The 15,260-nt window shown below is 39.3% G+C and overlaps 1 protein-coding gene across 8 annotated transcripts in view; it reads right to left on the bottom strand.

The window, feature by feature from the left end:
• Positions 1-15,260, bottom strand: part of GRID1 (glutamate ionotropic receptor delta type subunit 1) — a 538,060-nt gene that overhangs the window by 13,086 nt on the left and 509,714 nt on the right. For 6 of the 8 annotated variants that reach the window (XM_039719738.1, XM_039719737.1, XM_039719736.1 and 3 more), the window contains 4 exons: positions 13,447-13,642; positions 5,890-6,056; positions 4,314-4,554; positions 3,965-4,051 (listed from right to left, as the gene is read on the bottom strand). In XM_039719738.1, the coding sequence (XP_039575672.1) occupies positions 3,965-4,051; positions 4,314-4,554; positions 5,890-6,056; positions 13,447-13,642 (691 nt within the window). The remainder of the gene's footprint in view (positions 1-3,964; positions 4,052-4,313; positions 4,555-5,889; positions 6,057-13,446; positions 13,643-15,260) is intronic. The other 2 variants (XM_039719740.1, XM_039719741.1) reach the window with 1 other exon arrangement.

Below are 15,260 nucleotides of genomic sequence, written 5' to 3'. Positions count from 1 at the left end.
ATCAAAGTCAAAAGATTAGGTATCAGTATTTCAGGCTGAGTAGCAGCTGTGTAAATTCAAGACTTTAACACAGAGAGCTAGATGTATGAGCTAGCTAAATTTCACTGTGGGTATTGGATGGCTGGGTACCAAAATGAGTAGAGGATGATTATAAATTACAGAATATCTTTTTGGAAAAAGATGATGTAGTGCAAGTTTTTCTGAGTTAGAAAGTAATAAGGCAATTTTAACATTACCAGATATTTTCCAGCTTGAAGAGATTGCAAACATGAGCCCTAATAAAATAATATGGCATGGTGTTGCAGCAGTACCTTTTTTCCTGATGCTGGAGCTAATCTTTCTTTTGTTAAATTGATCTGATAAGGATTAAATACAGATAATATTAAGATTTGTACAGCAGTACTCATTAGAAACATTTTTACAAATCTCCTTCAAATAACATAAAAATATCTTGTAGCAACATCCTGAAAAAGATCAACCCAGCCTTTGCTGTTCTAGCAAGAAATTTCACTATTCCTTGAAAGATACAATTGTGAACCAATGGCAACATGGAAAAATAAAGGTAATTCATTTTTCCTGGAGGTTTATCTTAATGAATTGATATAGTGCATAGGGACGATATTATTTTTTTTAACATTTTTGTGGGGTTGAGTTTCTTCATATGTGAAAAATGTAAAAAAATACTTTAATTGGAAGCAGTGTCCCCTTGACACAACTCTTCCTATGAAGTCTACAAATGTAGATCATATTAACATCAACATCCAAGTTATGTTGTCAGGTTTCAAACGACAGGCTTCTCTTCATCTCATAGTTAATACTACATTCTTCACACTCACTGTAAGAGCTGTGATTTACACCATGTAGACATCTGAGTCCTTGGACATCAATGTGTTGGCTCAGCCAACCTCCACAAAAGCCTAAGGAATACAAAGTGGGAAAAGAAAAGACAACAAACTGGCAAAAAACACCACTTCAGCGTCAGCTGAAAATGTTTCTCCAATGCCAGTGAAGGCAATGCCCTTTTTTTTAGCCACAGACTTCAGAGACCCTCAACATAAAAAATAGTCTCTAAAAAAATGCTTTTTCTCTCCCTCAGCAAGCTGCATGCCACCCAACCCTTCCATAAATCTGCCATAGTAGTTGTACATTCATCGTCCCAACATTTCTTTTTTTTGGAGCTGTCAATTGACATGATACAACCAACAGGTGGGTCATACCAAAGGGAGAATGCTACACAAGGGATTCCCAACTCCTCATTCAATTCTGGTTCCAGTAGAATTTTTTCCAAGGGATTTATAAAGCTTCTAACAGGGTGAGGGTCACAGAAGCCAAATGTTGCCATCTTCTCTTTGCCTCATAGGCAACATCAAAGTCTAATTTCAGACTGCAAGAAAATCAGCCTTTTCTGTGACCCTCCACAAGCTCTGCTTCACAGAAGAAAGGGGCTGGAAGACATCCCAGTTCCCACAATTTTTATGTGATATCACAACACTTGTGTTTTGCCACAGCCTTCCCAAAAAGCAGAAGAAAATTAGCAGCACGATTTGAGTTTGCAGCTCTTGCTGAACTAATGACTTGGCTGGAGTACCAGATGCAGCTAAGAGGCAGATTTTAATGTTCTGTGTATGCTACTCGTGCTGTAGCTCTGTCATTATAGCTCTTGCTGTAGAAATGCTGGTCAACACACAGTGCTAGAAATGAGCTATTCTGAACACACTCCTCCTGGAGATCAAACTCTGCTTGTGCTTTTGGTTCCCTTTGCCAGGCTCAGCCACTGCTCCTGCCTCAAGAAGAGGAGTGCCCAGAACTCTACGCCCCCCTCAGCCCTGGATCCTGTCCTTACCATAGTTTTGAAACTTGGTTCTTTTAAACACATCAAAAACCTTCAACCTATATTCACCATCTCTTTTGAAACTTGGTTTCCTACCTTAACTGCAGTAGCCAGCAGATGTCCCACTTCAATCCCTGCTCACTGAGAGTACATAAATAAAATATATCAGGCCACTAATCTGCTACATTCATTTGCTAATTTGGTTGAGGAGATGTTGTGGTCACTGTGACAAGAGCCCCAACCCCTGGTGTGCAGCTGGGCTGGAGCAATGTGGCACATGTTGCCATTGGCCTAGGCAGAGGGTTCCTGAGGATTCTGCCTGTCCCTGGCTCTGGGCAGCTGTCACACTTCCCTCCAGCTGCTCTGATTGACCCTGCCTGTCATTGCACCCAGCTGTCCCTTTCATGGGACCCCTCATTCCACCCCACCCTGCCTGGCATACCATCCGTACACCTTCCTCCAGCCAGCCCTGTGCCCTCTCACCTCCTCGTTCAGCCTTCACACCTGCTGTGCCAGGGCTCCTGCTGACTCTGCTCCCCCTCTCCTGGCAGCCTCCCCATCACTGATCTTTCTGGAACCTGTCCATGCTCTGTTGAAGTTTAATTTGCCTCTAACCCAGCCTAGTTGTGCTCCAAGGGCAGGCCCAGCCCCACAGACAATGATCTATCTCCCTATGCACAGCTCTACCATGGGAGTAACATCAGTTCACTTTAAAACACAGAGGGTTAAAAGTATTGCATGTTTGAGAAATCAACTGCCAAAGAGCACTACAGATGTACAAGAACAACCTTTATCAAGAACACATTGGAGGGAAAGGGAAGGAGAAGGATGGAAAAGGGAGAAAAGATGGGATGGGTAGGCATAGATATGCAATAATCCTTCTTAGAGGTATTAAAAAAGAAAGGAAGGGGATGGGTGAAGAAAAGAAAATATTTTTAAACTCAGGAAGACAGATCCCTTTTCAGCAATGGAAACTGAGTATTCAAAACTCCTTGCAATAAAATAGTGAATTATTTCACTTTAGATATATGAAACTGCCTTTAAGTCTTATTCTCATCTCACTCTACAGCAATACAAAGGCAATTCCCTGAGTGTAGAGAGGGGAACACACCACGCAGTATGGCCAGATAAGTGCTTGTGCACACAGCATGAGGACACTTTGGGAAGCATCCCTGCCCTTGTCCTGCAGGATTTCACAGTGTGCAGTGAAACACCTACTGCTGGGCATTAGGCCTTCACAACATTTCAATACCATGGGGGCACCTTTGGAGTTACAGCAGGAGCATCTTCTACAAGGCAGCAGGGCAAAATCATAGCATATGAAACTGTTTGGGCTGGAAGGGACTCAACTCCAACCCCTCTGCCAAAGGCAGGGACACCCTCCACTAGACCAGGTTGCCAATTTGCCAAAATTGCTTACAGGTGACAGGTATGTCAGTTAGTGTACTGCTCCTGCAACTTGAAAATGAGAGATTAGAATTGGTGGGCTATGTACTATTTTCCAGCGTCAGGGCAGCTCACTGCTATTATTAGCTTGTAACAAACATCTGTTCCAAGATGAAAGCACCTACAAATGCCTCAGTGTCTCCAAAATTGCAAGAGGTTAGTTTGTTAAACATTTAAACTAGGTAAACAAGTACAGGCTTCATGCAAGACAGATCTGAGAATAGACATTTATTCTATCTTAGCATTGCTAATTTCTTCTGGCTGCTGTGAATGGAAACTTCAAACCCAAGAACTCTTCAGATATAATTTCCTAGATAAAACATGTTATATGAAGGTCAGCTTCCTCAGAGGCTCCTACTTTTAGAAATAAAACTGACTTCTAAAGAAAGGAAGCATTTAAACAGTGTCATGGCAATATGGCTTATTCAATTATTAACTAGCTGATTTATTTTTAATTGCTCGTGTACCTCTTCAAACTCAGCCTAGGTCAGCCATGAAGGAGAGCAGCTACCAGACGTCTGGCAGCTGCAGAGCCTGCACAGGATGGGCTCAGATCTCCCAGCCAATGGAGGGGGGCTCAGATCAGAGAAATCATCACCACAGATGTCACAGCTGGGTGCCCGTGACTGGCCTCCCCGTCACTCACAGCAGAGTGGCCGAGGGCGAGTTTCTGAACCACTCTCTTACCCCTAAAGGTGGTCTCTCCAGGTCAGGGCTGAGGCACATTGGTGGGGCAATGAGGGGAAGTTTGCACTGCTGCTGCCCATGCTGTATCTGCTCTACAAATAAATAGAGGACTTTAGTCTCCAGGGCTGTCAGTTTGGCACCTTCCATGTGCACAAAAGACACTTTTGTTTGCTTGCTTTTATTTTCTTAGAAACAACCACCCAAAACGTTATATGCAAAGCTTAGTATGGCAAATCAAAATAAATCAAATTTATTGCATGAGAGCACCTAAAATCCCACAACTTCCACTTGCTCTCTCTTTCTTTTGTGTTTTCTACTTTTAATTGTGATAAGAATAAAAGTTATGGACCTCTTTCGGTGTTTCTTGATGACAACGGTTGCTGTTCCACCACAACTCCAATGCTGCCACCAAGCAAGCAAGAAGAAGGCCTATTGCTAAAATGCAGAAAACGCCTGCAAAACTGTGCAGCTTGAGTGCCTTGCCATCTGTCTGTGCATTGGTATGGCTATTCAGGTCACAACGTCCCATCCGTGGCCACCACTTCTGTTTAAGAACATCCAGATCTCCACTTTCTTGCAACTCTAGGATCCTGCAGAAATTTCAAAAGACAAGTATTATTTGCAATGATGCTTTTTAACAGTTTTTTTTTGTCTTTTCCTTATGCTCCACATCTCTTAAATCTACCATCCCATAATTCAAAACTCCACCCCCATCCACCCCCAGAGTGTTGTATTCTTCATCTGAAACTCCCTTATACCAACATTTCTTTCTACTCACAGCAGCAGGTAAACTCCACTGGGTAACTTTAGGAAAAAAAGAGACTGTCAAAAATTCCACTGCAATGCAAACAGCATTTCCAGGGGAAATCACCACATTCCAGTTAGTTATGCCTGGTCTGGCTACATTCAGCTGCAGCAGCTGGTCCCACTAGTGAAATGCTCAACCCACTCCACTGCTGCTCTCCTACAGTTATTCCAAAAATATATGAGGCTAAACATGCTACTGTTTGTGCACCACTTAGTACAAATCTGTTTAAGCAGCGACCAACTCATTTATTTCAGTAAATGTAGTTTATTTAAAAGGATTTTACTTCAATGCTGTTACTTAATGCCTGAATTACTGTGTTAACAGTTGCTAATTAATCATTGTTTTGTCTCTTGTGAAGTGTCCCGTCTCTGCATGAATGATTCATTTTGGATTTGGTTTGATAACTGTTTTAGCTGTTTACTAACAATCTTTTCTCTTGAGGCAGCTTTGTCTCCAGTTATGCAGCTGGAGTTTTGCTCCTTTTTATAAAGGAGAAGCAAGATGAGGCAATCGTGCTTCAGATCCCTGCCTGGAGCAGAGCGCACGCTCACCTTCTGCTAAGGGCACAGCTGTGTGTCTTCATTTCAGGATACACATTCACATGGACAAGAGACACCCAGCTGGTAGCTTAGAGATCACTAAACAGCATATTTTTACAGTGTTCTGGTCTTGTCAATCCCATGCAATTCCCTGCAATTCTTGCTGCCCTGTACCCTCCCGAGTCTTCGACCTGTCCCTCCACCCTAAAGGATAAGGCAGGCCATTGCTGCTTGCTTCCTGCAGGGAGCAACAGACTGCTTCAGAGCCTGCAGAATGTGGCATGAGCTCAAGATCTCTCTTCAGTCTCTCCTCTACCTCTCACCGAGCTCTGAGGACATCAGTCCTCTGCCAGAGGCAGAGCTGTCTGAAGATGTGAGGCCACACACCACCTCCAGTCCCCTCCTCCCATACCAGATGCACATGGAGCAGAAGGAGCAGTAGCTTTGTTGGAGCCTGAATTCACAACCTCTCTGCTGTCATGTATTCATTGTTCTTTATTAATTACATGCCAAAATTAATGTGAACAGTTGCTGGCTATAGACAGAAATCCTATAAAATGAGCTTTGTTTCAGTTTACCTCTGGGAGAAAAGATCTCTGTAGGGACTTCCATGCTGGAGTGCTATCCCATATCCTTTGCTGCTGATGCTGTTTCCAATGACTGTCACAGAGCATTCATCATCTGTCAGTGCAGCATATTCCACCACTGTCACATCCCACAGGAAGGCATAATTTCCTTTCTTTGCCTGTAAATACAGCATGAACACAACATAGTCTAAACTAAACTGCATTTCTAGGTAGGACAAAACCTAAGCCAGCAAACAAATCCAAATCTTGTCACTGTTCCTTGGTGGTATTTCATTAGGTCACAGTTTATATGCAGACCTTCCACATCTTAATACACTTCTAACAGTTTTCTCTCCCAAAAGGACCTCACCTGCTTCAAGCCTTGCTAAAACATCTTCCTCTTTTTAAGTATGCACATAGGATAGCACAGCCATCTAGAAGTGTAGGTGAGGTTTATGTAACAGGTTATTAATTATAAATGAAAGCTATTGCTTTAGATGATGAAATTTGATGCATGTTTTGTAGGAGACATGGAATGTGACTGGTTCTATACATTTAAGTGACAAGACTGGCATAGTATGAGCATTAAGTGATGAGCATCACAGGCAACAAGATTATAATTTTTCAGCTTTGCTCATGTAAACATGTAAATAAACAAATTTGCCCTGTAAGTAAACACAGCTCTTCTGAGAGCTATGTTAGTCCTATAACAAAAGGCACACACTGAGCTGAAAGAGTTCCCTCCTTTCTCCACAGGTAAGAAGATTCACAAGCATGGGCTATTATTTCAGTTTTGGGATAAATATTGTTTTAATACACATCCGTGCAGATATCTTTAAATATCAGCTTTAATTGGGACTGAAACCAAGGCCTGCACAGAGTATATATAATGAATGTAATTAACACAAGATGCAAGAAACATATCCGGATAGGGATTCGGTATAGTAAAATAAAATATCATTTTGTTGGTCAAAGTAACCATTGGTTGCCTAATATATTTAAATAGCTGAAGTCCTGTATATATTTCTTTATGGGAACTGATTCACAATGCTCCCCTAGTAAATGGCTATAGCTCTGGCACAGAATTAGTTCATCCTTCCAATTATTTTCTAAGCTCTGTTTTGAATTCACCTGCAAGTTTGTAAGATTCCATCAGTTATTTCATTACACTGGATTCCTCAGTTAAGCAAATGAGATAATTTACTTCATCTTAGTTTGACATAAACCATACCTTTCTGAAGTCCCTTACAGTTGCTTACACGTGACAATAAATCAAATGGGTGAGGTATCTTCTAGGAGGCAGAATTCAGGGAAACAAAGATTAAAATTATGTTGCCTAGACTTTCTGTAAGGTACTTGCTGCAATCTACCTCTTTTCCCTGATTCCCTTTTATCTGCATCAAGGCAATTAATGATCCACAAATTCATTTGCTTCTGGGTTAAAACAGAGTAGAAATGTTATATTCTTTCTCTTTGGTAAGATGTGAAAAAGTCTGTACACTGGACCCTTGGAAAATATTATTTTTATTACTCAGCCGCATTGTGTTCCATGGTAAAAAATAATACATAGGATTTTGCTACCTATTAGAGGAAACTGTCAGCATTAAAAATATGTCCTCAGGGGATCAAAAGCAGCAGCACTTGTTACTGTACACAGAATTTATTCAAAATCCATTATATTAGAGAACAAAAGTCCTTCCTGATGGATTTACAGAAATTGGACACCCCAGAAAGATCTGGCCTAATTCAATATGGTAAAATGTGTTTTACATTTCTCTGGGTATTTTTAAGTTGGTTGGTTGAATTTCTCTCTTCTTTTTTTTTATTGTTGTTTTGTTTCACTTGGGTTTGGGGGGTTTGTTTGTTTGGGATTTTGGGGTTGAGGGGGTTTTTGTTTGTTTTTTGGGTTTCTTTTGGTGGTTGTTCAGTTTAAAGAGCTGTATTTATTTTCTGTTCTTTCAGAACTGGTCAGCAAATCATCTTTTTACATTTAAAATGTAGAAAAGAACACTAATAACACAATATATTCCTTATCTATCTCTTAGTAATACTTGAGAAATACAATGTTCCTCAAATATTTGACTTCTATTACAACTGGCTAAAGAAAAATAAACCACATTATTGAGTGTAGTTTTCAATCCTCAGTTTTCTGTATGTTATCTTATGTACAAGGGCTTTGTACACTCACTTTCAATGCTGAACAGCAGATCTTTTGTAAAGGTCTCCTTCTCTTGTGTTTGCAGGGCTGCTATCCTAAATCACATCCTGCAACTGCAAATGGTCAATAAACCAAGTCTGCCAGATCTCTTCACATCTATTTTACATATTCTTAATGACATAAATCAGCCTATCCAATGTCATCACATCTGCAGAGCATTATTTCTCTGACAGCCTGATCATTTTAGCACAAGCAGGAATCTGACTTTTAAACTCTTAGTTGTGTATATGTCTTAACTCCCAGAAATTCTGGGTGCAAGGTTGTGTCCCCTCCCTCTCTGACTGCCAAAACCAGAATCTCCAAAGATCCCTTTTTCCTCAGGGAAGCCTTAGTTCTTTCCAAACTCCCTCTACTAGTGAAATTTTCTTCCATGAAGAGTGAAGACCTCATACTATTAGTGTGTTCATTGTGTGGAAGGCTTTCTTATAACAAAATGTTTAGTTGCTGTCTAAATTCAGCATCCTTCACTTCCCTGTTAATATCTGTTGTGACAGCTAAGCAGTATCATTTGTTCAATTTAAGGAAAAGCTGTCAAACTTTGAAAAACATATGTACAAGATACACAAGTGCACACATACATGTGTGTTTGAAGTAGGCTGACTTTTTATATACTTTCACTAGGCAAGAAGTAAAAGCAAAAAAAAATCAAGTTGACATTTATTTTCAATGAAAAACAGACCTCAAATTTTAAATGTAGTTTAAACTTTTTTTTTTTTTTTTTTTAATGAAAGATCCAATGTCTTTGTGGAGTCTTTAAGGGGCATGCCTGCCTCTTAACTTCCATGAATGTAGGAAGACTGGTAAAAGGGCCTGTGCAAATGCCAGCTGAGAATAGGTGAGAAAGCTTGAATAAAAAAAATGACTGAAATAAACAGAGAATAATGAGCTCAAATTTATACTTCAGTCTTCTCACTGTACTTCATATTTTGCTCCTTTGCTATGGCCTTACTGTACCTCTCAGCATACAGGCATGGTGCACAACAAAGTAAAAATCACTTGGTTAAACTTTCAGAAACCTCTTTATCAGAAAATCAGCCAAAGTAGCACTCATTTTTTCCACCCAGGTAGAACAACTACTTTAACTTACACCAAGGACAGCAGATTCATCCTTTTTTTAAGAGATTTTAGAAAACAGATTTAAGAAAAAGAACCCCCTGGGCAAAATTTATATTAAAAAAATATATTTATTCTTCACAATCCTGAAAAACTAAAAGGCCAAAGAAGATGGCTTCCCAGACAAGACAAGGGCCACAAAGAAAATAATACTCCAGGAAAGTAGTAAACAACTCCATAATGTCATTCTTCAGTGTGGATGGAGATAGAGGAATATTGTTCAAAATATTGTCCTGGCTTACTAATGGTTAAACAATGTTGTTTCAAAGAAAGCATGATAAGAAATAATAGCAACATGATAAAAGAATGATTCCAGATTAATCACTGATATGTCTGTGATTTATCTGAAACTTATGAAGAAGCTATCACACTTAAGACAGAAGTGCCAGAATAATGCAAAATTCACCATTAATTTACTGCCAGAACAGAGTGTCACTGTAGCTGATCCTATTACATGGCTGATACCACAGAAATATCAAAAAGTGACCTTTACATTGGCATTAGTGGAGTAGCTCAAAAAGACGGTTGGATAACATTTATTATCTATAAAAAAGTGCTTTAAGAGAAGCAACTTAGTTCTAATAAAAAGAAAAAAACATGCCATTTGATCCTATTGAAATATTTCAAACATTAAAATAATTAAGGAACCACTACAGGATGCAATAGATTTAGGTTTAAGGAAGCATTTGCTTTTGCTTCAAAGGATGCAGGGTCAAGAAATGGAGAAATTTATGAAGCTCTATGAGAGCAATCACAATTCACAATATAAAATTCATTGTGGAAAAAGTAGTTTTTAAAAAATCATACTAAATGAACTTTTAAGCTACTTCTACTCTCAAAATTAGAATGAAGAGAGAAGAAGAAAATCACTCTGATTTAATGCTCAGTGATCATTAAAGAAGCAAAAAAGAGAAGGAAAAAATTCTTACTGTGCTATTGCCTAAATCAATGATGCATTCTCATTTTGTGCTCTACTTGGTTTTGATCGCTCTTCATCAAAAGTGATACACAGGAAGAAAAGAAATAATTCAGAGAACTTTTGGCACTAAATTAATTGGACAGGGGAACAAACAATCTCAACCAAAGCAGGGTGTTATAAAATGAAATAATGAGTTTAATTCTCCTATCTGTAAATATAGCGGATGCAGGATCACATGGAGATCATTTTACTTCATTCTTTCAAAGCAAAAATGGGTGCTCCCAAAGGAAATAAAAACCACAGTATGTTGGTGCAATCAATAATTACCCTGATTGCCAGTGGATGTAAAGCAAACAGTTCACTGAGATCCTGCCTGTAAAAACATTCCTGTGAAAGCATTAGTCAATTCTCATCTGTGATAGTCCTAGACAGCTCAAAGTGGCAAAACAGCATTTTGTATGGACTGGTGGTTTGTGTGGTTTCTGTTCCTCTGCTGTGCAGAGGTACCTAGAGGGAGAAGGCTTTCCATCTTCAATAACCACTTTCAACTACCTTGGGAATACAGCAAAAGCAATCTTCTCCCCACCACCCTTGGCTCTCAGGAGTCCTCCTGTCACTTGTGTGCATTCCTGCCTTTTCTTGGCTCTCCCAGTGCTGCAAGAGCTGTGCCTTGCCCATGGGAGATGGTCACTGTGGCTGCAGGGACTCTGCTGTGTCTGAAGAGACATCTCTGCCACGGCAGCCAAATGCCATGAAAGCCCACATGACTTTCCTCCACTGCCATCCCTTTGTTCTCAGACAGTCAAAGGGAGTAGGAAAATCTCTGTGAAATGGAGAAAGATAAATGGGATAGGAACAAACACCTGAAATACCTGTCTGTGGCACAAATAACCAGCACTCCCTGTTTTGCACTGAAGAGCATTGCTTTGTAACTGCAGCTGAACTGTGATACTGTCTGAAGAAAATGGAAAGGAGAAGGAGGGAAGAAAGAACAGTAGTGATTTTTATTTTTTTTTGCATTGTGTCAGGCAAGTCCTCATTCAGAAAAATGTTTTATGAATCTTTTTATTCTAGAGAGATTTAGAGTTCCCATTTCCTATGAAGCACATTTGTAAAGCACATTTACATCTCTTTCATGCAGCAGTGTGTATTTATGGATGGAAACTCATTTCCTTGGCTGACATCAATTCTCCTTAAAAAAAACCCCAGACTTTCTAGCCATAATACTTGACATAGAAAACTTGTCTGTTTATTCAGAGAGTTCAATGAGCTAGGAAGAGTGACACTTAAACTATAAACACAATAGTTTAGTTGACAATGTTATTAAATATTAAAGCCAATTTATGTAGGTGTCTAATCAAATAGCGGCCTTGGTCATCTTTGGGGACTGAAGTAAAATTTAGTTGTTGTTGACATTAATTGAATGAGCTGATCTAGTTATGGAAAAATCACCCTACAACACTGAAATCAAACTTAGTATGAAAAGTTATTATCACATAGATAGGATGGAGCTGCCAGCTCCATACAGACAATATAATTGGTATTCTCAACTGCCTGCCAATCTACAGTTACATTTCTGGCTTAGCAAATGCAGCTATCATAAATGGCAGCATGCACTAGGCTTACAGAATAAGAGTATTTACAATTTCATGGATAAAGAGCATCCACTTCCATAAAATGTTAAAAAAGAAAAGTAAAATACTGCATATTTTTTTAAGTGAAATTGTTTTATTATTGGCTTAAATGCTAGGATACATAGAAAAGTATTTAATGTCTCTATTTCTCCTCTAAATGCTATCAAAACATATCAAAAAAGGCCTCATTTTCGTAAAGTGCTGAGCAGATTAAGACATATTTTTTTAAGTGAAATTGTTTTATTATTGGCTTAAATGCTAGGATACATAGAAAAGTATTTAATGTCTCTATTTCTCCTCTAAATGCCATCAAAACATATCAAAAGAGGCCTCATTTTCATAAAGTGCTGAGCAGATTAAGAAAAAAAATCCAACAACCACTGCAGACTTTGCTACTGCCAGAGCTCTACCTTGTACCCAAGGAAGAGGAGATTTGGAGCTGAGGGCAGAGGGCTTTGGGGAAGCTTATCTGAGGGATGGGCAGGGTGAACCCAAATTCACTGAATACTTGTATGCTAAGACAAGGAAGTGACTGCATAAAGATTTTGTCCAAAAGTCAAGCAAAGAATTGGGAATCTTTTGCTAAAGGAGTTTGAAATGGGAAATGGGATGGCATGCATTACTTGTGTTCACCCTCTTCAGGACACTGTGAAAACAGTAGGATTTGGACACTGTCCCTCTGGATGTTCAGAAAAGGTTTAAAAATATTCAAATAATAAGAAGGAAATGCAAGCCCAAACCATTTTATCATGTCCCATGTACAAAAGCATAAAGAACTAGTAAATCGGTGTTTCACTGACAAGAGTATCTCTGATCAAACATTCACTATGGTAATAAAAACTGTTAACTTGTTTTAGGTAAAAATCAATAGACAGATGAAGAGGACACTTTCCATTAAAGGAGCAGCACATCAAGGCTCTCAGCATGTCTGCAACCCTTCTGTGTAATGTACTGGACATGTGTTTGATGTGAGGTGCTGCCTGGTTTTGTTGAGATTCAAGATGGGGAGCAGAGGGGAGAGGCAGGTTATCAAAGAGAGAGAGAACGGGCATTTGTAATGGCCAGTACTCATTATCACAGGACTTAGAACAAAGATACAGCATCCTAAGCTGTTATACATCAGTCCTTGGAACCCACATTAATCCTCTGTTCCACAAAAATCTGTGTAGTTTTATCTCAGAGAAATAATATTTTGGTAAAACACAGCATCATGTGAATGCATTTTTCAAAGTCTGGAATAAACAAAGCAAAATCTTGCATGAAATTTCTGTTTTAAGAGAAATGAGTATGCATTCTGTGGATCCTTTAATTCTTATGCATGTTTCCAATCATAAACTCAGAAAAGAAAACAAACTCAAATGAGCAAAGGACAGGAGTCAGTACTGCATAATGTAAAGAATTACATCCAAAAAGGCATTATGAAAGCTCTCATGAAAGTGAGAAACCTTATGACCAAATCCAAAGGACTTACATACTGAAGACTTAGGCAGAGCTAAAGTACTTAAATTCAGAACAATGACACCAAAATTTGATTCTTATCTGCCATCAAGGTACTAAAAGGAACTTTATATAGGAATTCGGGGGGTTTTAAATGACTGTAATACCTTTCCTGTGACTTACCATTAACTGCATAGAAACAACATTGATACAGAAATTAAATGAAAACCCCTGTGATCCAGTCTTACCTTCCTGATGCCTTCAGAAGGGTTTGATACACAATTATCTGCCCCATTATTCTTACTGATAGTCCTCCACAGTTCAGCAAATGTGTTATCCTGCTCCAAAGGGTTGGTCCCTTTTGCTTTAAAGTATTCATACACTGCCGAGTCCCTGACTGTACCATAAGATATATCCATTTGTTTGGACAGATCCTGAAATGTTCTGAAATTCAAGCGATATTGAGAAATTAGTATTATGTAGCACATTATCAAGATTTCATTAATTAAATGGTTTCTTTCAATGTTTGTCACTCATCATAAAGCACCCTCACCAAATAACATTTCCATATTTCATTCCTCATTGTAAAGGAAAGCCAAGTAATTATTTAATTGTACTGAGCTCATATGATTTTAACTACACCTAAGCTCTTTTTCATCACAGAGAAGATTTTTTTCTTTTTTTTTGAGAGATAACATTCATGTTAAATATGCCACCAACATTGCACAAGAATATAATGTGATAAAGACTTACCTGAACACAGGAAAAATTCAGATTATAAGTATAAACTTCCAGCCCCATCAACTTCACAGAAATACCTTGCAGAATTCAGTGGAATTAGTTTGCAGTTATACCAATGCTCCATCTGACTCCAAATCAATATGACTGCTTTAAACAAACAAATAAAATCTCGCTTCCAATTTCCACTAAGTCTCTCTTGCTCTCTCTTTTCACAGCCTCTGGTAAAACAGGCATTTTTCATTCACACAGAGGCCTAACTTTCATTTACTCATCATATACAACTCTGGAAGTGTAAATGGACCTCACCCCGAGTGGCTGTGAATGCACAATTTATTTTCAAATTGTACAGAATGTAATTCACTCCTGTTTTACAGCCTTCTCTGCACTGAAAGGTGTAAATCACTGCCTGCATCAATGAAAACCAGCCCAAGCTTCTAAACATTTAAGGTGGCATCGCTGCCATCAGAAGCAGCATCCTAGCTAGCTTTTTCCCCCCTCTCTCAGAGGTTCATTCCCATTCCTGTGCCTTCTTCCTCTGCCCTCAAGTATCACCTCTGTGCTGTGCCACTATCTGAGTGCACATACAAAAACACATTTGACCACTGATGACCACACACACCAGCAGGGACCAAACTGAATCTCATAAATAATGGTTTGTTTTCTTTAAAATGCTTTATAAATGTGTGGCTTCACATACTAACAATATGCTTCTGATATAACCAACTAACACTGCTTGACACCAATTAAACTAAAGCAACCCTCCCTGCCTCACCCCATTTCTTTTCCCAAAAACAATCTTTCAAAACCAAAAACTTCCTGATCAAACCTCCATCTTCTGGAGCCACAAAAGCAGAACATTTTGGCTTGCAGCTTGTGCAGATTTCTTCACAATGCTCCTGAGGAGCCTTCCCTTGGCCCATGAGCCAAAGCTGTTTTCCACAGCTGAAGACTTGTCATAGACAATATTTTTCTGCCACCCTCTTCTCTGTTTCACTGAGGAGATGCCACTGCTGACACTTCACATGCCTGCAAGATTCCCTACTACACTATTTAAAGCAAAGCAATCTGGGCATATACACAATGCCCCATAATAATACATAGAGAGCTCTTCCCTCTTGTCCCCCACATCACCCCTAGGCCTCCCAGGTTTAGGTGCAGAAGGTGCCCTTCTCTGGGATTCCTGCCGTGGGAGCCCTGTCCCCAGGCTGCAGCTCCAAGGGCTGCCTCTCAGCACAGCCCCTGGCCCAAACTCTTCGAACTCACAAGCTGCTTCAAACAGTTTAAGTGGTTTAAGTTCTTAAATTGTGTTAAGGACTTTCTA

The sequence above is a fragment of the Passer montanus genome, unplaced genomic scaffold (genome assembly GCF_014805655.1).
Source record: "Passer montanus isolate IOZ18808 unplaced genomic scaffold, ASM1480565v1 scaffold42, whole genome shotgun sequence".
Lineage (NCBI taxonomy): Eukaryota > Metazoa > Chordata > Aves > Passeriformes > Passeridae > Passer > Passer montanus.
This window is presented reverse-complemented; position numbering and strand designations above follow the sequence as displayed.